The following is a 23,769-nucleotide window of genomic DNA, read 5'->3' on the forward strand; positions in this document are numbered from 1 at the left end:
TCACAAGATTTTCTTTGACCGTAACGAATGAGGGCAGCAGCTCTCCGTTGTGTTACCAGGTCATTGCTTATTACTGTTACAACATACACGTTCCCAACACAAGCTTGCCAAGGCTTTGGCTGGGTGATTACAGAGGGACGCTTGGTCACTTTGGTCAGTGAGTCAGCAGCAAACAGTTCACACATCTCGACGGTGTCGAGGAATCGTGGCACACTTCAGGACTCGAGTCCATGACACAGTATCAGTAGTTACACTAAGTAGCTTGGTCCCCCATCAGAGATCAACTGTGCACGTTTGTCAGCGTGCACACCCGTGTGCAAGTACCCAAGCTTAACATACGCACACACAAACATCCATTCACACATTTCTCCATACTAAGCCCAGTGGAGGCACTTCATATGAAACTGTAGAACCTGACAATGTTGGGCTGTAAGGAGGCAGTTCAAAATAAACTGGGCAGGTGTGTCCAATTGTTTAGTGTTGATTTAAAGTTAAGGAACCCACACAGGACTGGAAGGTGTCCATCTTTAGGCCGCATTGGGTCCCACTCATGAAAACCACTCTGAATACTGGTCATATAGATTTGGAATAAAGACCAAATTTACCAGCATTTGAGTGGTGGCAATCTTCGCCCTGCGCCCATCACATAAACAGGAATTTATTTTCACCGATACAGCCCATACATCATTACTATTCATACACAAGCACACACAAATCATACTAGTGTGTGTTAATATTAAAGTCAATAGCAGCTTCAAGGGGCAGGCACATCAAAAATGAGAGCCAAAAAAAAAAAAAAAAAAAAAAAACTGCCATCAAGTATGAAGACCAAAATCCAGAAAAGATTTGGCTCTCATCTCAGCTGTCTTTCTCTGAAGATGATGGATATCTCTCCACTCGTTCTCCCTTTTGACCTGTACTGTATTCTGAGAATAATTCAGAGAATGAAAGAAAAATGCTTGTGGTTGCGAAAGACATCAGATTAATGGATGCAAACTTCTTATTAGCCTCCGAGTGCAGACGATTCCGTTTACACTGCGTCAATTTGTGTCACCTATGGCACCTAATGTGAAACGACCTATGGCTTCAGGATGCAGTGGTCCAAAAAATAAATTAAACTATATCAGGATATTTATTAAGTACAACAACTAAAAGTTCAAATACTTTAAAATAACTGCTACAGCCCTGTTCTACAACCTATTAATTCTGCTAAATACTACTCATATTTTAAAATCAATCTTAAATCCTTGATAGGCAACATTTGAGACGGTAAGATGGTGATTTATCAACAAGTACGAGTAGCATTATTACCTTAATATTTCAATTGAAGGACATTTCACCCATTCTCACTGCCTATACATACACGTTTAACACTACCCAGTATCTGACAGTACAGATTTATCATGAGCCAAAGCTGAGGGAAAAGAAAAAAAAATCTTTCTCACAACAAAGCCATACTTCTGTTGGGATCCTGGCAAAGGAAGTCAGTTCAGGTAAGTATTACGTAGAGGATACCTACTGTGACATTTAAGGCTTTTTCCAGAAGGCTAGCAGAGCAACATCAACCCGAAAAAGGACGAGAGAAGGAAATGGGTCCAGAGCTTCATGCTAGACACATCTAGCAACACATAACCTGCATTGAATATCCTTGCTTTTTCTTTATAGGTAGCAGTGATACAACACAGGGTCAGGCCAGTGATTAGTAGATGAACAGCCCACCACACGGATAGCATCCACACCACATCAGTTCACTTGTATTACAGCAGTAAAGTGGTGAGGAAATGTGTTGGACAGGAAATTAAGCATTTCCCCAGCTCGCATTATTTGAAGTACTTGCATGCTTGCAAGTGATCAATTTGCTTTTCACATACATACACCATTTAAAAATTAACAGGATGCTATTCTGTTTCACATTAGCTATAGACAAATAGAGGCTAATGGAGTTTCTGCTCCTTTTTGCCAAAATGTTAGGCATAACATTTAAAAGTCAATTCTACAGTTCAAGTAGGACCATCTAGAGAAATACAACAAAAACTGTAATAAAATAACTAAATTCCAAAGCAATTCTTGAAACATTACACACAAGAGGGCACTTTAGACTTTCCAAACAGACGAGGAACTACTTGCAACTTGAGAAACTACGTGGAGAATTTACCATTTTTGCGAGTGTTGACTTTGTCTTATTTTTTAAAACTAGAATTCTGCTCAACAGTGATAGCTGGCTGTTTTAGTACACTTTGATCACCCATGGAACAATGCAAAACTGACCTGGACTACTACTCATGGGGCAGTTCAGAAGCCATGTTGCATTCCTGATAGAGGAGTTGTGGCTTGCACCTTTAGGCCTGTTAACAAGTGTACACCTGAACTATGGGAGGGAGCTTCTGGGACAAACAGAACCTTTATCAACAGTCTTATTAATTGCATATACATGTAACCTTACTGAAATGGATCACAAACCCGTTAAGAGGATAAATAATTGCAAATAAAATATCACACACGGACATCCTAAATCTTGCCTTTGGGCAGTTGTAAGGCCACAAATGCTGAAAACAGTTGTTGTATGTCAACCTAGAAAAAGCACTGTGACAATCATATGGCAAGCATATTCTCAGCTGCAAATTAATATTTTAGAAACACCATATATACATGAACAAAGAGCAGCACATCCATGCCAGTGATGAAAAGAGGAATTCTACTCAACTGTGGACAACAACCTCAAAAACCCTTCAACTGCAACAAAAGTACGACATGGCTTAAGACCTGAGGAATACTTTGAAACATCACAACCTGGTGGGGCTACAAATCAAGCTCTGAAGCAATAAATGTAATTGATCACTTGCAAGAACTTAAAAAAATAAACTTCTGAAGCTGAAAGTAGTTGTTGAGAAAAAAAAAAAAGCAAAACCACACAGAGGGGAGGGGTAAGCGCAGGCTTTAGCGGTAGCCTGGGTGATGAGAGTGAACACCTCCACCATTGTTGGGCTCCTGAACTTGGCACATGGCTGACCTGTGCATCTTCTCCATCACACCCATGTTCTGCTCCTGAAAGCTAGGCATCTGGAACTCCCCGCCTAAGAAATCCACATTCTGCATCAACTTGGACTGGCCAGGAGGACCCTCTTTCCCTGGCCTGTACTTTGCCCCTGGGATGCTGTCTGCTGAGGCAGCAGCCTGCCCTCCCTGGAAAGCCACTGGGAGGTCCTGAGGGCCGGATCCATTCTTACCTGCTGTGGATGGGATGCTGCCCCACGGCGGCTGCATGTAGTGGCCATTAATGTAAGGCATAGAACCTACTGGGCAGTTAACAGGGGATGACGGTGGTGGTTTTTCTGAAGGATGCTTTAGAGGAAAAGACTGTGCAGTGTTGGGTAGCTTGTGGGAATAGCTGAGGTTTCGAGAGGGGAAAGCACACTCAGTTGGAGGCTCCATCCTTGGATTCTTGCAGGGATGGGCCCCCTCAGGGGGCTGCTGCATGTGGGCTAATTGATGCTGAGCCCAGGAGTGCTGCTGTTGCTGCTGCTGCTGCAGCTGCTGTAGTTGTTGTTGTAAATGTTGCTGCTGCTGCTGTAACTGTTGCTGCTGCTGTTGCTGTTGTTGTTTCTGCTGATGTAAATGCTGCAACTGCTGCATTTGTACCTTCTCTGGGCCTGCATGAAAGGCCGGTATAGTATTAGTAGCAGCTATATTGGGCTGTGGATGTAGAGCAGCAATGGGAGTCTGAGCTGTAGCTTTGTCTGGGGGACCCACCATAAGGCAGCTAGGCACAGAGCCTAGAGCCGGGTGGTGACAGGACACCCTTGAGCTGGCGTTGATCAGCAGGTTGCGGCTGATGGGGCTGGGGTTTGCGATCTGGCCCTCACAGACTGAGGTGGTGCCCATACCAGCCCGTGCCTGGCACAGCTGGTTGATTTGGTGCACAATGCTGCTCAGGTCACTCGGCCGGTTCTGATGCAGACTGGCTGCCATGGACAGTGGGATGGTGGAGGTAGATACAGTTACATTTGGTGGGGCGTCTGCATCAGGGAGCTTCCTTGGCCCGTATGCCCCAGGTGGGGGCTGCTGGAGGCTATTAGGCATGGTAGGAGGTCCGATACCCACAGCCTGGGGAAGGGGCTGTGAGCCAACGAGCCCTTGGGTGTGCTGCAGGCTCGGAAGCGGAGCTCCATCAGACATGTGACGCAGATCCTGAGTCACTCCTTGTTGTGTAAGTAAAGCTTGTGGAGGAGCCGTGTGATGCTTTAGTGTCTGCAGAGAGAGATGCTGCTGCGGTACGACCGGTGGATGAGACTGGTTCTGCTGTTGCTGAAGAGCCTGGGTGTGAGGCAGACTCTGCTGACTGTGGATGCCTTGTGGATGGGACTGGTTCTGCTGTTGCTGAAGACCCTGGGTGTGAGGCAGACTCTGCTGACTCTGTATGCCTTGTGGATGGGACTGGTTCTGCTGTTGCTGAAGACCCTGGGTGTGAGGCAGACTCTGCTGACTCTGTATGCCTTGTGGATGGGACTGGTTCTGTTGTTGCTGAAGAGCCTGGGTGTGAGGCAGACTCTGCTGACTCTGTATGCCTTGTGGATGGGACTGGTTCTGTTGTTGCTGAAGAGCCTGGGTGTGAGGCAGACTCTGTATGCCTTGTGGACGAGCCAATCTTTGCTGTGAAGTCTGAACCTGGGACAAACTCCGCTGCAGAGCTTGTGAATGAGCCATGTTCCTTTGCTGTAAAGCCTGTGGGTGAGGCTGAGTCTGAGGCTGCTGTAAAGTCATTGGATGAGTCAAGCTTTGCTGGAGCGCCTGTGGGTGAACCATACCCTGCTTCTGGGCAGCCTGGGCTGCAGGCTGAGACAGGCCCTGTAGGTGAGCAGCAGGTTGAGGAAGATTTAAAGTGCTTTGAGTGGCGTACGGCCCACTGTGAGGGTTCATGATGGCCTTCTGAAGCTGTCGGGCGCGGCTACCGTCTGACTCTTTGATGACGCCTTTGGCGGGCGCACAGAGTACAGCCAGCAGACCCCTACTGGAGCTGACCTGAGAGGGGTAGGGACTGTGGCGTTGGCTTGACGAGGATGTGTCAAGGCCGTTTACTGTGCGGCGAATGTGCTTCCTTTGAGGTACTTTGACACTGTTAGGGAAGATCTGGATGGTCAGAGGGTTGTTGGCAACTTTCTTAGCATAGGCATCCAACTCTGCTGGGGTTGGATAGCTGGCAGATCTCATCTTCTGTGTAGTTTCCCCTGCAATGTGAATATGGTCAGACAACTAGAAATACCTAGCAAAGTTCATGGACTACATTAAATAGCACTATTATTCCAAATTTGATTCGGGCCCTGCCAACGCCATATTGCATTTGTATATTGTTATTTAGGCCTTATTCTGAATGTAGCATGTTCTGATTAAGGCATATGGGATATGCAGATATTATTCAGGGTTTATAAGCATTGTTTAAACATGAACATGCGTCTCAATTGGGGTTTTTATGTAATTTTGTGACACATGGCATCTTTCCCACTTATGGCCAGTTCTGCAAGTTGTGCACAAACAAAACGAGGACGCATTCCCAAAAGAAAAGCCCACATCTCTATGTCACAACACTAGATACTAGATACTACAAGCAGAGTGGGAATAAATGTACTGCAGCATGAGCTAGATGGTCGTTTTATCTGCTCCAGCTCTCGACTAAGAGTCCTGTAGTCCTGACAAATATGCTGGAAATGACTCATTTAGAAATGGTTGTAAATGCAACCACCACATGGTGGAAGAAAGCACTTACATTTCTGAAGTCCAGTGTTCATCTGCGTGCGGGAGAGAAGTCTGACAGTAGCAGATGCTGGCAGACAGGCCAGCATGTCACTATTCCTCTAATGCAGCATGGGACACCTTCTCCTCACCATACTGAGGAGAAACAGGAGGAGAAACAGGGAGGCTCCAGTCAGCTGACACACAAAATTGCTTTGCTATCACCTATTTTTCACATCCAGTACAGTCCGACCTTTTATAAATGGTGGCATGTAATAAACTGACATTGTGGTTCTGTAAAAGAGCTGAGATGAAACAAAAATAAAATAATAAATATATTTATACATATATACACAATAATAAGGCTGTTTTTAATATATTTAATACAACTGCTGGCGTTTCTATTTCATCTTGATGCAAAAGCACAGGCTACAAGTGCAGTGCCTCTTTAGTGACTCGGGCCTACCCATCCCACCCCCTGGATGCCTCGGGAGGTCGCAATGCAGTGAGTTAAAGGAGAAGAGGATCTTCATTAATGCAGACCGGATAATAACATGACATTTTCCACAGACACGGTCACACTCACCGGGTGGAGCTCCGGTATCGTCCTCAGCTAACGCCTAAAGTGACCATCTTACTGAACGTGTCGAATCACATAGTCGATAGAGTCGTTTAAGTGAGGCAGGTCAACTTTCAGACAGACAGTCCGTAGCTAGGTAACGTTAGCCATCTAATCCTGCCTTAATCCGACGTCATTAAACAGTGTGCCGACCTAATAAATACAGCTGGGCTGTTTTAGCTAAATAACAGAAACTGGACGGACTGCAGCAGGAAATCAAATATTCCATCGTGTAATAGGTTAGCTCGAGTCACAATAAATAAGTAGCTTCTTTGTGCTTATTGTGACCAGGCCAGCTGGTTAGCGAACTTTAGCTTCTCATTGACGGACAACGTCGACGCCACCGGGATTAAAGAGCGTCATACTTACTCCTCTCTGTGAATCTATGAGTAGGGGAACTTCATTTTGTGGAGCTATAACATTGATATGGTTTTGTTTTTGTTAAATGAAGAGACCATCCCCGGTATTGGATCTCCGTGCTGCTGCTGCTTCTGCTGTCTGGCTACGGCAGCAACGTTTGTCGAGCATGCGCAGAGAGCGAGAAAGACCCCCGGTTCTGCATTTAGGTATCCATGATAAACGCCTGTCCAATAATTCCACCTATAGGATGTTTTATCAAGAGTTAATGAACTTTCTCTTGTTCTCTTACTGAGGCATGACTAAAAGCTAAGTGGCATACTAGACAGTGGTGGAAGATGAATTCAGATAATAGATTTCACTCAAGTAAAATTAGCTGTGTACAAATACTCTGTTCCAAGTAAAAGTTACTTTACCTTACTTACTGTGCTCATACCTTTCATGTTGCAGCTGGTAAAGGTGGAGCTCACTATAATTAATTTATATGCTACTGGGTAAAGGGTTGAGTAAGTGATTCAATTCAGAAACTCTTTCTGTTATATAACTTGAAATCCTCCTACTGATAGCAATGAATAAATTAAATGCTCTGACATAAAACACATGACTATAAAAACCCTGTGTAATCAAATTAGTCGGGCCGGAGAAAATAATTGGACGGCCTGTCTGTCTGTCTAGCTGTCTGTCTGTCAATGCTTATGCTACGCTAATGACCTACTCTGCCTTGGCCAGCTAGCTCACATAAACCACCAAAGTTGCTTAATATTTATTTCACACCAGACCACAGCAATCAGACAAAACAAACTACAATCACCAACATACCAATACAGCAACAGCACAGCTAAAAAACCAACAACACCTGGCCTGAAAAGGAGATGGACGAAGCATAGCTTTTAAATTTCCATCCCCCATTTACATACCTGTACATATAAACACAGAGACAACATCAAGACACACATAACAACAAATAAATAAGTAAAAACAAGCAAACAGAAAAAAAACATTGCGAACTCCCTCAACAGTCCTATATATTTATTTGAGATACTTTGTTTGTTTACGTTTTGTCCAGTTAGTTAAAACTCACTTGCTAAAATCCTCCTTTTAGCTCAAATTCCAGTTATAAATTCAGTTATTGTAAGAAACTATTTTTCCAGGGGTAATATTCAGCTCAACGGCTCTCTTGGCTCTGTTGTGATTGCCAGCACAGAGGGCGGAACCAAATTATAAAGGCGCTCATAGACTGGCTTAAAGTTACATCTCAGGCTTGTGTGAATTTCAGTCTTGTACTGATACGACTGAACAATCACCATAAATGAATGATTTTCAACTTCTCCCAGTACGTCTTCCTCATATTCATACTGGGACATGCTGTGAAGTTGTACTCTGACCAGTGTCTTCTTCTCTACATTGAATTGCATATCATAAACCAAGTGTTGTTTATCTCTCCGTTTCCTGGTTACAAAGTCCAATCAGAGACAGCCAGAGAACTTTTGGCCAATTGGATGCAGCCAATGGAATGTGTTCCTTGTACTGAGAGTGTGTGCTTGTTATTGAGGTCGGCGTACACTGTAATGAGACACTGTTAAACAAGATATTACCGACTAGCTCCAGCCGAGCCACTTACATAAACTGTAAGCAGCCGGACATTATCAACAAGTGAAACCAGAACCTGCTTCTAGCTGCGGGCTATCACTTTAATGCACCTTTCTCTATTGGTCGTTTGTGATCACATGGGTAGAGTCCTAGTGCAGTCCAGCCATTTTGTTTTTGACATCTGTATAGTAACCTGAAGACAATTGTCTTCTGTCATCAGAGCAGGTTAGGAGGATTAGGGCTGCTCCTAGGCTCAAGGTGACATGGATGCTTCTCAAGGAGTGCTATGGTTCATCTGAAACAATTGAGAAGGCTCTTTTGGACAAACTTGAAAGGTTCCCCAAGATTGGCAACACAGACACAGAATTGAGAGAGCATGGCAATCTGTTAAGGGAGAAAGCTAGAGGGTTACTTACCTGGGTTAAGGGGTGTTAACCCCATTGTGGAAAAAATCTGTACGGGCTTCAAGAGAAATGGATGACACAAGGCAGTTTGTACAAGCTGTAAAACCAAGTCCAGTTTCCACCATTCTCATTTTTCACTGATTTTGTCTGCAATGAAGTCCAAATCCATAATTATCCGAGTTTCACACTTGGCTCATCTGGCATGAAAGCAGTAAAACCAGACAATCTTGCAAAAAGGTTCACACAATCCAGAGGCCAAGTGTCGTCACCCAAAACGGACATCACGCCAATATATAGTCTAAAGAGCCATCAGTAACTTGGACATCGACAGGCAGTGCCCAAGTCATACCAAAAAAAACAACAAAAAAACAGATGCAGAGGCTTCAGCGCTTAGTTACTAGCAGAGAGGGCTTTGTTTTAGGTGCTGCTCCTCAACCAATCATATGGCTAAAGATTGCCAAATTGCCATTCAGTGTAAAGTGTGAGACAGCAATAAACATATCACAGCTCTTCATCAGGGACCAGCTACATGCACTGTCAAAGACCCTGACTCCTGACTGAGGAAAGGGAAAATAATCTCAGATGCACGGATGTGTGGTGAAGCCAACACAGATGGATGAAAGTTTCTGCCATACTCGACGACCAGAGTAACAGGTCTCCCGCTTTCAGTGCCTAGTACTAATTTATTTAGCCATCTGTCAGGCAGGGGATAGAACAACCTAACACATCATAATGTATCCGTTGATTTATATTTAGTATTGATAATCTGAATATAATACATATTTGAGTGAGTTTAAGGTCAATTCCACCACTGGGTGTACGCTGGAAGGAGTGTTCATATTGACATCAACATCCTTTAAAATACTCCCATTACACATTAAAATTCTGCATTCAAATATTTACTTAACTGAAAATAGAAGCATACTTAAAGTATCAAAAAGAAGTCTACCCATTATGAAATATGGCCCGTCAGTATTGCATTATTACTACTTATATATATACACACACACATATATATATATATATATATATATATATATACACACACACAAGCAAATCTAAATAAATTAAGCTTGCAGAGATGTCACGGAAATCCAGTTTTATGATATATTAAGAGTCACAAAAAATATTAATCCTGAATTAAATAAACTTTGCAGATCAGTAAATGGCAATGAATGAATAGATTATGGCATTTGGATTTATTAGTGTGACAATGAGCTAAGAGTGAACTGATTGTTCGGAGTGCAGACAGATGACATGCAGCAAGAGCATACAGGAACTCCTGGCCGTTTGAGAGTCAAAGTGTATGTATTGTAAATAACATTAGGAATATAACAAAAAAAAAAAAAAAAAAAAAAAAAAAAAAAACGGTCACTGGAACCATCTGAAGCTAAACAAATCGCTATGGTCACAGTATTTGTCAAGTCACTATATCAGCAAAGAATGATACAATTATAAATCAACCGAGGGTGAGCACAAAATCAATTAACAACGGTAATAATAACAGTCCTCTGTGAATTCTGAGTCAGTATGCTCATACAGGCGGTTTCTTCAGCCATAAATACAACTACCACTATTTGCTGTTGCTTGAGATGCAGGGTTCAAACTAAATATTACTGTCCCACTTGTTTAGGGTAAGGAGCAGCTGCCAGTTATTCTACACATGTCTTAGTGGATGAAAGACATTTATGGGCAGTTAAGTCCAATTATATACTCTCCCTGCCAACTTCCCCTCCAATCTTTTTACCAAAACAGACTTTCTACTGCTGCAATGAAGCTTTACATTTGGTGGATTAGACAAAAAAACAAAGCATAGTGAACATTTACAAACAGCAACATCACCGACTAAAATAGATAAAACATTGTTTGATAAGTTAAAGTACTCTGCCAAAAGATCCTTCAATATTTCATGTCACAGTTATTAAAAACAGATCAATGCAGACAGCGGAAAACATTGAACATAAAGTGTATTTCTCTGAAAAGAGAAGAAGTTTGGTTTGTTGATGCACCCTGTGGAACATGGCTTAGCATCTACAGATATTTGTAGTATGAAATTAAATCAGATAAACGATGCAATATCCCAAGTCCTACTGACACAATTGCAATGAAAAGGCAATCTATTCTATTTGGCATCGCTGTTTGGCCTTTCATTTTCAGAATCTATTCACATTAAGCTTTTTCCTCACAATATAAACATATTTCAAACAACTCCAAGCCAGTTCATTTTACAATTTTCCCATTAAATCTCTTTTTTTCCATTTTTTTTTATTATTATTTTTATCAAGGCCAAAGCTACACATCTACACAAAACACACTAAATATTAAAGGACCATAAGCTGTCAGCACAAGATCAGATTTTGTTCCCATTTCCCTGCCAGCATATAAATAAAAATCTTACGTATTGTGTGTGATAACAGTAGTTTGTAAATAATTTAAATTCTTCCAAGGGAACAAACAAAATGTACACAAGATAAGGGCTTCTTTTAAGATTGCGAGCACCTGTTACAGAGTAAAATCAACGAGTGACACATAAAATTACTTAAATAGGTATAAACTACAACATTTACAATAAAGGGAAAGGTCTATCTAACAAGGGATTCTGGTTATCTTGGGAATGCAGATGTGTCTCACGATAAAGCAAGAGGTATACAAATCAACAAGGCCTGCACCATACAGAATGTAAAGTGAGAGCAGGCATGTTGTGGTCTAAAAGAGCAGAGCTCAAATGCCCAAGACTAGGGTGTTATCAGGTCAGATCTAACCTAGTCCAGAGTCAGCAGGTAATCAACCATCACAGCAGTCTAATATCGGCTCTCCTCTTCGACAATCTTCCATACAAACAGGCCAATCTATATGATTCAACTCAAAATAAAATCACAACACAAAATGTTCCCATGTTAAAACAGAATTTTAAAAAATCTATGAATGAGCAGCAGTGCATTCAGATATTCTGGCCTTGTATAAATTAAGGCACCAGAGGTTTCCAAAATTCACTTGGTATACAGTATATACGTATAAAACAACAAGATTCTTCAAGTGTATTAAAGGCAGTCTATTAGAGTGCATACAACAGATACTGGAGTCATGTGTAGTCGTCAGTTTTCAGGCTTGAGCATTAGTCATCTTCTGCAGCAACGGAATCTGTTGAAAAAGGACACTTTCTTCAACATGCCATTCTTGAATTCATGAATTTTCAATAACTCTGACCGTGAGGCTTCATGTCCTACATTTTTTTTCCATTCACTCTAGTTTGGTGGATTTTCCCCAAAGGCTCAGCTCTCTGATTTCAACTCCTTTTAGGCTTAGTTTGTAGACAAATAGCTGAAATCCACAATCTAATGCAGGAAAATGCAGGAAAAAAACCTGTAAAACACTGAAAAGACAAACTGGGACGGCCGTGCCTCAGTTAGAGGGAGTGGTTGAATTTGAGGGGGGGATAATCTGATGTCAAGGCGGCTCCTCTGCCATCAGTGTATGAATGTGTGTGAATGGGTGTGAATGGGTGAATGTAGAGTGAATGTAGTGTGAAGCGCCTTGAGGGGTTGAAAACAATAGAAAAGCGCTCTAGAAATGCAGGTCCTTTTACCATGAAAAAGGAGTGCGGTACGTCAAGTTTTCTTGTGAAGCTATCTGTAGCCCCCTTTGGCTGCCTTTTCGTTTGCCTTTTTTCCACCCCATCGTCAGTGTAAACGCTAACCGAGATGGAAATGGGTGACAGAATGTTCCATCTCTGAGACGCCAACGGAGGTCATCACAGAGCCGCATCAGAGGTGAGGCGGTTACCAGGGCGATACGCCACCAGAGCTCAAAACGTAGATCCGAAGAAGATCAAAAGTTCTTTCATTGTTGTTTTGGTGAATTTCCGACATTTAACACATTACATGGCTGACTGCCCTATTGTTATGTATCGGCCTCTCTGGTTCCACAAAGCCGGGATGCTTTGTAATAGGTGACCGCAAACCAGAGTTCTTTATAAATGGTGCGATCGCGGCATATTTTTTGACTCCTTTCTGCGATTACGGCAGAATCTTCTGTGTAAACACACCTGATGGAACATATGTGTCAGCATTACGGAAACGTAAAGTATCTTGTGATATAAGCATGTTTCCAAACCCTGGTGGTGGGGCTCTCTTTTCTCTTTCTCATATTGACCTTAAAAAGTTACTTTGATATTTTTTGTCCTGGATCACGTGAAAGTTGAAACAAGCTTAAGGGTATTTTCCACAATGTTGTCATTTACCAAACAATACCAAACTTATACCTTAAAAGGTCCATTCATGAGGGGTATTTCACTATAAAATACAGCTGGTTCAAAATCCTAATCCCTCACCCATTTTAAAGCAATACAACACATACATTCTCATCGTTATAGATCTACATTAAAAAGCATGCCTACCTTTGACAAATCCACTCCAGTGAGAGCATTGACAGACACAGGAAGTTCAGCCAAAAGGCGGGTCACCTCGCCTGTCACACGGCTGCCCTCTCCACTCAGGATGACTATCTCATTGGTCTTGGCTAATGGCGCTGCCACCTTGGAAGCAATCTGCAAAGATACAGTTAAGTGTTTACTGCCAGTAGGAAATCATCTCCTTCATAAAATTCTCAGTGATCATGTGATACATAATAAAGTCATGGTCTCATGATTTATGAATCATCAAGATGAAGTCACTGTGGTGATCTCGCTGGAAGACTGGGAGCTGTCAATTTCCATTGCCTGAAAAAAATACTTTTCACCACCTGCTGTGCAATTTGGGTCTGAGAACTGACTATTGCTACTATTAAACGTTTCATGCTAGTTCCTTAAAGTTAAACAACAATGCTACTGCTTCCTAGGTGCTCATGTGATGGGACTAAAAATTCAGAGATACTGGTAGGCAGATTAAGTAGACTTAAACAGAGGCAAGCAGTCTTGTTGCTAAGCTAAGCTAACCATCTCTTGGCAATGGCTTAGTATTTAATGGACAGATACGAGAGTGGCATTTATCTTCTCACCCTACTCTCAGAAAGCAAGTGAATATATGTATTTATTAAAACGTCAAACTATCTCTTTAATCCCAAGCATTTTCTTTTACAACTATAATAATTGTATAGATTTTAACAGAAATATTTTATAGTATGGGAATCATTCACTGACTTAGCACAGGCTCATGCTGCAAATTATGAATTGTGCACAAACAAAACATTGAACTCAATATAAAAGTTGTCTTGAAGAAAAATACAAGTGGTTAGTGAAGCTGAAAAGGCATTATGGAACATTTAAGGACACTTGGAGAACCCATCTTTGTTTTACCTTAGGCAAGGCCTCGAGGACAAGAGCAGTCTTAGCTGCCTCTCCGTACTGCTGGTAGGCCTCAGCCTTCAGTCTCATCTTCTCAGCCTCCGCCTTGCCCACTGCTTCGATGGAGCTAGCCTCCGCCTCACCGATTCTCTTGATCTTTTCTGCGTGAGCCTGGGCTAACAGCACCGCCTTGATTCTGATAAAGGTGAAACAGACGAGTTACAACAACTGATATCTGATTCCTCCATCAACACGTCTCCCAAACTGCTGCTTACTTCTGACAGAGTACTGTGTGACAGATAATCATCCACCCTGCTCGTATGTCCTTAAAGGTACAGTGAAGCATTTCAGGGGATCTTTTGACAGAAATTGAATATAACATTATTAGGGAGTAACTCAACCCCAGTGTTTTGACTGAGGCGACCCTTCAGGTAAGTATTGTAAAAGGTGTTCTAGTAACAAAAAATAGTACAAACTATTGTAAAAAAATTTGAATTTTAAGTATATTTGGGATTAAAACATTTTTGCTTCAACCCAAACGTGTTTTTCAGGTGTGTTTTTGTTTTCATTCATCTGTGCAAACTGACTGTTTACCTAAAAAAGCCATGATTCTTTAGTAAATTATCTCCCTGTGTTTTGTAACTGAAACTCCTAGTCAGCTGGTATTTCAACAACCAGATTCTCCGTCTGCTCACATTTCTAATGCTCATATATGGTGGTGTGGGGGCAGTTATTTTGCTACTGCAGTGTTTTGCATTTTGACATGACCTCTTGGCCAAATGTTTCAGATCACCACTCTGTCATCTCTTTTAAGTCAACTAGGAGGCTGCTGTAGCGAGAGCAATCTTGCACATTCTACTGATTTGTAATACTGGTTCTAAAAGATCATAATAACTGATGGGTTCTCACTCACTTATGCCCCTCAGCCAGCTGCTGCATTTTGTAAGCCTCTGCCTCAGCAGGCCTCTTGATTGTGGCAATGAGCTCCTTGTCTGTCCGATCAATCTCCCTCTCTTCAATAGTGATCTGCTTCTTCCTCTGCACCACTTCGATCTCAATCTCCTCCAGGCGGATCTTTTGCTGCTCCTTGGCTGCCTGCAGCTCGTACGCCAGCTGGGCCTGTGCTTTCTGAAAACATGGGCACATAGACTGTCACTCTTTGAAAGGGTACACACACAGGAGAGAATAGGGCTGTTGGAATGAACTTTGGGAATCGAATATAAATAGAATAGTAAAATCAGTACTATTCGAATGCTGAAATTAGTATCAGATTTTTTTTTTGAGAAACGTTAGCAAATCGCGCATCGTTAGCAAATCGCGCATCCAACAGCGGGATGTACGTGAGAAAGTGAAAGTAGAGCCGACGGTGAGACGAGGAGGGCGTAGCCATGGCAACGGGGGCACAGCGTCCCCAGGAGAACGGCAATGTGGTTGTTTAACTTTGTTCATTTTTACTTATCTAGAAAGCTGTCAGCTGTTGGTAATTCAACATATTTAATCGTAATGTTTTTGGAACGCCCTCTAGTGGACAGGAATTAAAACAACCACATTGCTGATACTGGCATTGGCAATGTATAAGCCTGTGTATTGTAGTTAATATTAATAATAGGCTGAATTTGACCATTAACTATTCAAATATAATTTGAATATTGAAAAAAATATGGAATGGAATTTTAGTTTTAATTTTTTTATTATAGAGGAAAATTGACAGCTCTAGAAGAGAAGTAATTTTATGTATGAAACCTGCTTTCAACACGGTTTCAAACCTCAGTTGCCTACCTTTGTATTGACTTCCTGGTTGAAAGAAGCTTTCTGCAGCTCCAGTTCTCGTTTGGAGTCTGCCATCTTGGTGTCAGCCTGGAATTTCACATCCATCATCTCCTTCTTACATTCTGCTTCCTATGAGATGATATAGAAGTTAAGCAGTGTTCAGTTGGTTGTTGTGCACAACAGAATCCACTTTTCTCTTTAATGCCTCCTTACCCGTATCCCAGCATCTCTTTCTGCCTCAGCCACGCCAATGTCTGCATCCCTCTGGACAGCTGCAGTCTGGGTCTTCCCCAGGGAGCTCAGGTAATCAAGTTTATCATACACATCCTGCAAGCAAATATAAACAGGTCAACCTGTAAGCTTCCTGTGAAAAGGCAGGGTTAGCCTAAAAGTTAAGGAAAAGACATTGTACACATTGAACCTGAACAGTAAAGAGTAACTGACAAGATTTGTATCTAAGCCAACATAAAGTGAGGCAGATGAGACAATAGATTTTGCAATTCATATATATATATATATAATATATATATTTTTTTAATCGATTAAAAGATATATATTAGTGCTGTCAATCGATTAAAAAAAATTAACGAATTAATCTCACAATTTGCCGTAATTAATTGCAATTAATCGCTTTCTTTCTTCTTAAGAATAAAGTATGCTATAATGGATATTTAAATGTAAAATGATGGAATTTATGTAGAATTAACACAAAGGAAGTATTTAAATTCAAATACTATTGTTAAATAGCAGCTTTTTTTTTTAACTTTAAGCACAGATTCTCTCATGTGAACTACAGATTTCCAAAGAAACCATCAAGGCCATCAAAATTAACTGTCAGCTTGAAAAGGGCATATTTCTTATATGCACTAACAGAACATTTCAAAAAGGTCCACAATAGAACATGCAAATATGGAAAAAAGAACAAGGAAATATTCTGCTGTGAAGTCAGAATGATAAATCCTTTTCACTCCATAGAACAACAAGTCAGCTTAGTCCTCCTTTACATTCAGCCCGTTACTGAGACAGACCAGTCTGTTTACATTGTCAGAGGACAAAGCAGCACACGCCACATCTAGTGTTTCTCACGCAGACAAATTACCGGGATCATTTTAAAAAACTGCTCGGCGATCGCTGATAGCCCCCCCCATCCCGCTGACGCCGCAGCCTCAGCTAAAAATCTTACGCTGAACTCCGTTAAAAACTAATGGCTAACGGCTTTGCGGCACACGTAGTCATAGGTCTTACGTCAGCCGCCACGGGAAGTAAACAAAACACAGCTGCGTTAATTTCTTTAAAAAATATTAACGCGTTAAATATTTCATAATTAACGCAAAGATGAACGCGTTAATTTTGACAGCACTAATATATATACCGGTAAGCATATGCTATATATATGCATATATATGTGCATATATAAACACACACACACACACACACACACACACACACACACACACACACACACACACACACACACACACACACACACACACACACACACACACACACACACACACACACACACACACACACACACACACACACACAAGTAGATGATAAGTGATCATCACGAACCATCTGGACTAATTGATGTGAAAGAAATGGATGATGGTTTTTCAGCTAAGAATTGTGAGCCGCTGTGTCTGCACCACACTTCAATTGGTTCTAATCCACAACAGTAAACTCTACAGGAGGAGGGAGTCTCCTGCCAGTCCATCATTAGAGCCATGAAAACAAGCAGAGACAACTTCTCTGATGAACAGCTGCCTTGATAAGATTCAATAGATTCCAAACAAGAAGGGTCTGCTGCTGACTCATGTGTGATTTCTACAATACGGCTGCTTAGCCTATAAACACACTGTATTTCCTAAATATTGGGCTGGTAGTTCATGCATCATACCGAAATGGAAACAACACAGTGCTTAAAATCATAAAGATGCAATTCTGAGCTGAAAGTGTGTGAGCATAAACTTCTGATCACTTCCAGTGGGTAAGTTTTCCTGCAGAAGAAGTATATCAGTCTACACCTCAGCTATAATCATGAACAATGTGTTGCATTTAGAGATGTTCCAATACCATTTCTCCCCACCCGATGCTGATTCCGATACTCGTGCTGTGGGTATCGGCCGATACACTGATTATCATTGTGGTAAGGCGTGGCTCAGGTTAAACATGAATGAATACAGCAAATGGAAGCCATTTATTTTTAAATAGAACAGTAGTGCAAATATGCAACACTCGTGCCCCCCTCGAAATTGAGTCTTTGCATATGTTGCACAGGGCTCTCAAGTTTTTAACTTAGTTCAGCGTGAGATTTTGGCTGAAGGTACGTGTCCACAGGCAGCGTTATTTCCACGCTTCCCATTCATTGTCTATAAGAAGCCGTGCAATGCCTTCACGTCGTGGCGAGTTTCGCGAGACGGGGCGCTGCCTCCCACAAGCTCTCGAAAATCTTTTAAACTGACCGTCGTCGATCTAAAATAAAGACAGATTCAGCAACTGCATAGCTTATTTCTCGCATAAAATGTTTTCAGAAACACATTTCGGTGAACTATTTTCGTAAAATAAGAGAACGTTTTTCAATGATCCATGTAATTTGTCTGCGTGAGAAATACTAGATGTGGCGTGTGAGCGTGTGAACAGGTTGAAATGCGTGTCTCACGCCCAATGCACAGAGCCCCATGTTGCATGTCCCCGTCTTACTGGTGGGAACATCCACTGTGAAGTACTGCCAAACCGGCGACATGATGCGCTAACATTTGCTCCTTTTAACAGGTGTCAGCTGACCAATTCTTCTTTGCCCCTCGAAAAAACAGCAGCTGCCGCTGCCAGCACAGCGCAACTGTTTTAAGAGGAGAACTGTGTCAAAGCTAACGGAAAAATAAATTACGTGGTATCGGATCGGTGCCTGGACTCCAGTACTCGCCGATACTGATGCCAGCATTTTCGGCAGTATTGGAGATCAGATATTGTTGCCGTAGCCTGCCACAGCTCCATCAACCCACCTTAATGGTAAAGCTGAGAATCTCGATGCCCATCCTGCCCACGTCGGGAGCTGCTACCTCCCTCACCAGTTTAGCAAACTGGTCCCTGTCCTGATAGATCTGCTCGACAGTCAAAGTACCTGCAAAAGAAAGATATTGTCAATATATTCATACCTCATATCCATAAATGTAATTTTCACAAACTAGAAGCAGTGTTGTGCATTTTTATTTTTTATCAAGATTTCTTAGGTTTATGTAAAAGCAAGAGCAGCCTAATATTCTTAACCTTTTACAGAATCCTCTAACAAAAGAGACACAAATGTCAAAAAGTAATTAGGTAACTGACGAATACTGCATTGCTACCACAGATCAATCCACAGCAAAGATAATTTGTTGGAAATTCATCAATCAGCAGAAAAAATATCTGCAACAATTTTGAAGATCAATTATCTATTTATGTCATTTATCAGTTGACAAAGATTACTGCATCTTCATTTGTGAAAATGTAATTACTTTCTGTTTTATATATTTGCAAGTTAAATGTCTTTGGTTCTGGGCTGCTGGTCAAGCAAAATATGCAGAAATATGAAGACCTCACCTTTTTTCACCTTTTTTTACTATCAAAAAGAAAAGAAGCATGACTCCCTAAAATAATTGTTAGTTGCCTAAAACCTCTATCGGTAATTATTTACACAGGCATGTCAGAAGACAAATTCAGGTGTCCAACATTTAACAAAGAAAAATGTCAAATGCAATTCACTTCCATACCTAGAATGGAGCGCAGATGTCCCTCCAAAGTCTGCAGAACCACAGCTTTGATTTCCATGACCGATTTACCCAGGAACTGCTCACAAGCAACTGCTAGTAAGTCCTGCTCCGTCATGACTTTCACCTGAAGAAGACACAATGAGGTCAGCTCATCTGGTCACACTAAACTCTTAACAAATAGCTGAACCTAAAGCTGGGTCACACAAAGCAATAATGAAATACAATAGTAACACTTTTTGAAAGGTCATTATAGCTAATACAGAAACTGTTCACTGTGATAGGATGAACTTTGTAGAGACATTTTGTGATGCAAAAGCACACAACTGTTATATAAATAGTTATGATTGTTTATAGATGTCATGCCATCAGCTTTCAGAAATGTCCTAAAAAACAAGCACACGTGATGTGGTCTTACCTGAGCCACCCCTGTGACAGTGATGGCTACCCCCTCTGCTGTCTCTACATCCTCACATTTGGGCTGCAGAGTCATAATCTCCAGGGTTATCCTACAGAAAATAACAAAAGCAATTTTAATGGGCAACGAAGAGAGGAATATGAACATAAGAACAATTGAAGATAAGAGAAAGCAGTGGAATAATGGAAAGAAGATGTAAAATATTGTATATCTGTATATACCTTTAATACTGAGAATCTGATGCTGATTGCTCATTAAAATCTGAATCAGATTGAGCCTTCATGGCCAACCACGTGCACACATAACAAGGAATTTGAGTCTGGTTTTAAGTTGATCTTGTACATACACAGAAGTAGACAAGGACAAGAAAGGGAGGTCAAATAAACTATTATACGCTTACAAGGAGGTAAAATAGGTGTATATACACAGATCAGCCATAACATTATGACCAATGACGGGAGAAGTGAATAATACTGTTTATCTGATTATCATGGCACTTGTCAGTGGGTGGGATATATTAGGCAGCCACTGAATATTTTGTTCTCAAAGTTGATGGGTTAGAAGCAGGAAAAATGGGAAGCGTAAGGATTTGAGCTACTTTGACTAGGTCCAAACTGTGATGTTAGACGACAGGGTCAGAGCATCTCCAAAAGTGCAGCTCCTGTGGGGTGTTCCTGTCTGCAGTAGTCAGTGGAACCTATCAAAAGTGGTCCAAGGAAGGAAAACCGGTGAATCGGCGACAGGGTCATGGGGGGCCAAGGCTCATTGATGCACATGGGGAGTGAAGGCTGGCCCGTGTGGTCCGATCCAACAGATGAGCTACTGGAGCTCAAACTGCTGAAGAAGTTCATGTGGTTCTGATAGAAAGGTGTCAGAACACACAGTGCATCGCAGTTTGTTGGGAATGGGGCTGCATAGCCACAGACCAGTCAGTTTGCCCATGCTGACCCCCGTCCACAGACCAGTCAGGGAGCCCGTGCTGATCCTTGTCCACAGACTGGTCAGGGTCCCATGCTGACCCGTCTACTTTGGAAAGCCCCAACAATGGGCATGTGAGCATCAGAACTGGACCACGGAGCAAAGGAAGAAGGTGGTCTGGTCTAATGAATAACGTTTTCTTCTACATCATGTGGGTGGCCGGGAGCGTGTGCGTCGCTTACCTGGGGAACACATGGCACCAGGATGCACTAAGAAGGCAAGCCAACGGAGGCAGTGAAATGCTTTGGGTAATGTTCTGCTGGGGTCCTGCCATTTATGTGGATGTTACTTTGAAATGCACCACCTACATAAGCATTGTTGCAGACCATGTAGACCCTTTCATTGAAACGGTATTCCCTGATGGCAGTGGCCACTTTCATGGTTGACTTGGCCTCCAAATTCCCCTGATGTCAATCCAATCAAGCATATGTGGGATGTGCTGGACAAACAAGTCTGATCCACGGAGGCCCCACCTGACAACTTACAGGACTTAAAGGATCTGCTGTTAATGTCTTGGTGCCAGATAACTCAGCACAACTTCAGAGGTCTAGTGGAGTCCATGCCTCGACGGGTCAGGGCTGTCAGGGCAGCAAAAAGGGGACCTTCCCAATATTAGGCAGGTGGTCATAATGTTATGGCTGATCGGTGTATATAAAAAGCAACAATGAACAACAACAGTTTATATACAAATGTCAGGAGTGGAGAACGTTTTTTTCTTCTTTTATCAAGGAAATTTGTCTTATTCCACGTTAAGTCTCTGCAAATGTCAAAAGCCTACAACAAATTGTTAACGTGAAGTTGGTATAATTAAAATATATACAATTATATTTAAGGATTCTTATGAAAATATACTGTATTCGTAAACCTACTGCTTTCTTTTGTTTTTAACATTACTCCAGAGGAAAGGTTGGGGTGTGCATCATTGAAACAATCTAGCTTCGTCTTGTCTGACGACATCTGAAGACAAACGTCTTCATAAGATGTCAAGACTGTCACACTTGAAGATGGATGAAAATCCTGCCATCCAAGAGAAGAGCCAGATGTGATAAGCATTCAAAAGGGGGTCCTTTGTCCTCCACAAAAAGTGACAAAGTAGTTGTGTGAAGAATGACACACACCTAGCCACTGACTCCATCTAGTGTGCGTGCTTGCAAAGATGGATTTGTGGGGGTTTTCACAGCCGTATTGTTAATCTATCGATTAACCACCAATACATGAATCCAAGTACAGGACATCACAACAGAGTATTACTCAGAAAATGAGGTGATGGAATATTTCACAATCTCAACTGTGACATCTGGGTGAACTGTAGAGAAGAGCTGTGGGAAAATACAATTGCTGTGATAAAATGGTTGATGTCCAAGCAGAGATCAACAGCCAACGGCAACTGTTGCAAAAAATGAACCTGAGAAATGCCCCTGTCCCGTGACACTGCACATTTAAGAGGGAAGTGCACATTTAGCAGTCAGGCACAATACTCATCTTGGAAAAGTGTAGGCTCAAAAGCAAAGAGAACATTGTACCTGTGTACATTAAAAACAACAACACCGTGTGTAATAGTAGACAGAGTATGGGAGACCAGCTATCATCTTCCATTTGCTTACTGACTGCCTGCAGGCTGCCAGTAGATAATGAGACCGACTTCCTGTTGAAATCCAAGACAGCAGAAGCCCATTTCAGCTGCGGTCTGGAACATTTTATCCAAATGAATTTGAACAGAGGTTTTAATAGTATAATCCACTTATCTGTGATAAGCAGAACTCGCTGGTATAAAATCATTTTAAGAAGTTAATACAAGTCAACTTTTGACTATGGTGTTACCTTTGGGTGTCCGAGATGAGGCACCAAGCCCAGGCCCAGCCTCCCACTGCATAGGTCTTTGTATCAGAACCACAGCAACCACCTGAGGGAAGAGGAACAGTTACATAAAAACTGGAAATTGGCATCCGAGGGGTGTGTCCCAAGGGGTCAGGTAATAAACCTATGGGTCTGTCAGATTACAATGTTCCCATAGTGTCTGCATATTTAGTTGTGAATTATTGCATGGTATGACATTTTCCGAGCTTTAAAAAAATGTTCAAATACAGAAAAAATCGCATCACAGCTGAAGACATTGAATATAAAAAGCGGGACTCTTTCAGATGTGTGATGAACATTGTATTTGGCCTTGTTTCTTTGGGTCTACGCTAATCATTCCCAGCTAAACGCTACATCAAGGCAACGGTTTATGGAGGTTGAGCGAACCCGCCCACCTTCAGCTGTAACGCTGTTGTAGGCGTTAATGAAGAGACAGCAGCTTGTATAGTAGCGTGACTCTATACACGCGAGTCTGTGGTTTTATATACAACTATAATTGACGCGACTACTGTGAGTCAGTTAATTAATAACGGTTCAAGAATGCTAACGTGCCGTCGCTGCCTTGCTTGCTAACGATGTTAACGTGCATTTGCGGTTGAGTAAACCTAGTTTATGGCGCAAATCACGTTACTAACGCAGACGTAGTAGCATTACACATTGACTGCCACCATGTTTTAGCAGACAATCTGACTGGCTAAAAACAAGAGACAGATAAACGTTTGTCAGCTGGCCTTCGAGGTCAGCTAGCTATATCTAAATGACAGCTAGCTTAGCTTCGTTAGCTCCGTGAGAAGAGGAACACCTACCAGAGACCACCAGAGCTTCGTTCGGCCCCACAGTTAAGCAGCTCCCCATGTTGACTCGCGATTGTAAAAGAAAAAAACGAGCAAGTAGCGGGTTTCTTAACGGAGTTGATTATATAAATGATATCTGTTGTTTTAATCCAATTCCGAACGGTGTGGATTGTGGAAAGTGTCTTAAGTCCCACTCGACGACAGCAGCAACAACACAGCTCGTCT

The 23,769-nt window shown here is 41.9% G+C and overlaps 2 protein-coding genes across 2 annotated transcripts; both read right to left on the reverse strand.

Annotated features, from left to right (window-relative positions):
• Window positions 1-2,925: 2,925 nt before the first annotated feature.
• Window positions 2,926-6,855, reverse strand: LOC311019497 (protein FAM222B-like). Its single transcript, XM_084018944.1, has 3 exons — window positions 6,716-6,855; window positions 5,762-5,883; window positions 2,926-5,225 (listed from the first exon to the last, which is right to left on the reverse strand). The coding sequence occupies exons 2-3, from the start codon at window positions 5,835-5,837 to the stop codon at window positions 2,938-2,940; spliced, it is 2,364 nt and encodes a 787-aa protein (XP_083875070.1). The 5' UTR covers window positions 5,838-5,883; window positions 6,716-6,855; the 3' UTR covers window positions 2,926-2,937.
• A 3,026-nt stretch (window positions 6,856-9,881) lies between these two features.
• Window positions 9,882-23,769, reverse strand: LOC311020068 (flotillin-2). The gene is made up of 11 exons (XM_084019869.1): window positions 23,557-23,769; window positions 22,715-22,796; window positions 19,916-20,006; window positions 19,501-19,624; window positions 18,754-18,872; window positions 15,962-16,075; window positions 15,758-15,877; window positions 14,892-15,106; window positions 13,991-14,174; window positions 13,094-13,243; window positions 9,882-11,838 (listed from the first exon to the last, which is right to left on the reverse strand). Exons 1-11 carry the CDS (start codon window positions 23,603-23,605, stop codon window positions 11,800-11,802), a joined length of 1,287 nt encoding a protein of 428 aa, XP_083875995.1. The 5' UTR covers window positions 23,606-23,769; the 3' UTR covers window positions 9,882-11,799.

The sequence above is a fragment of the Eutrigla gurnardus genome (genome assembly GCF_963514095.1).
Source record: "Eutrigla gurnardus genome assembly, chromosome: 10".
Taxonomy (NCBI): Eukaryota; Metazoa; Chordata; class Actinopteri; order Perciformes; family Triglidae; genus Eutrigla; species Eutrigla gurnardus.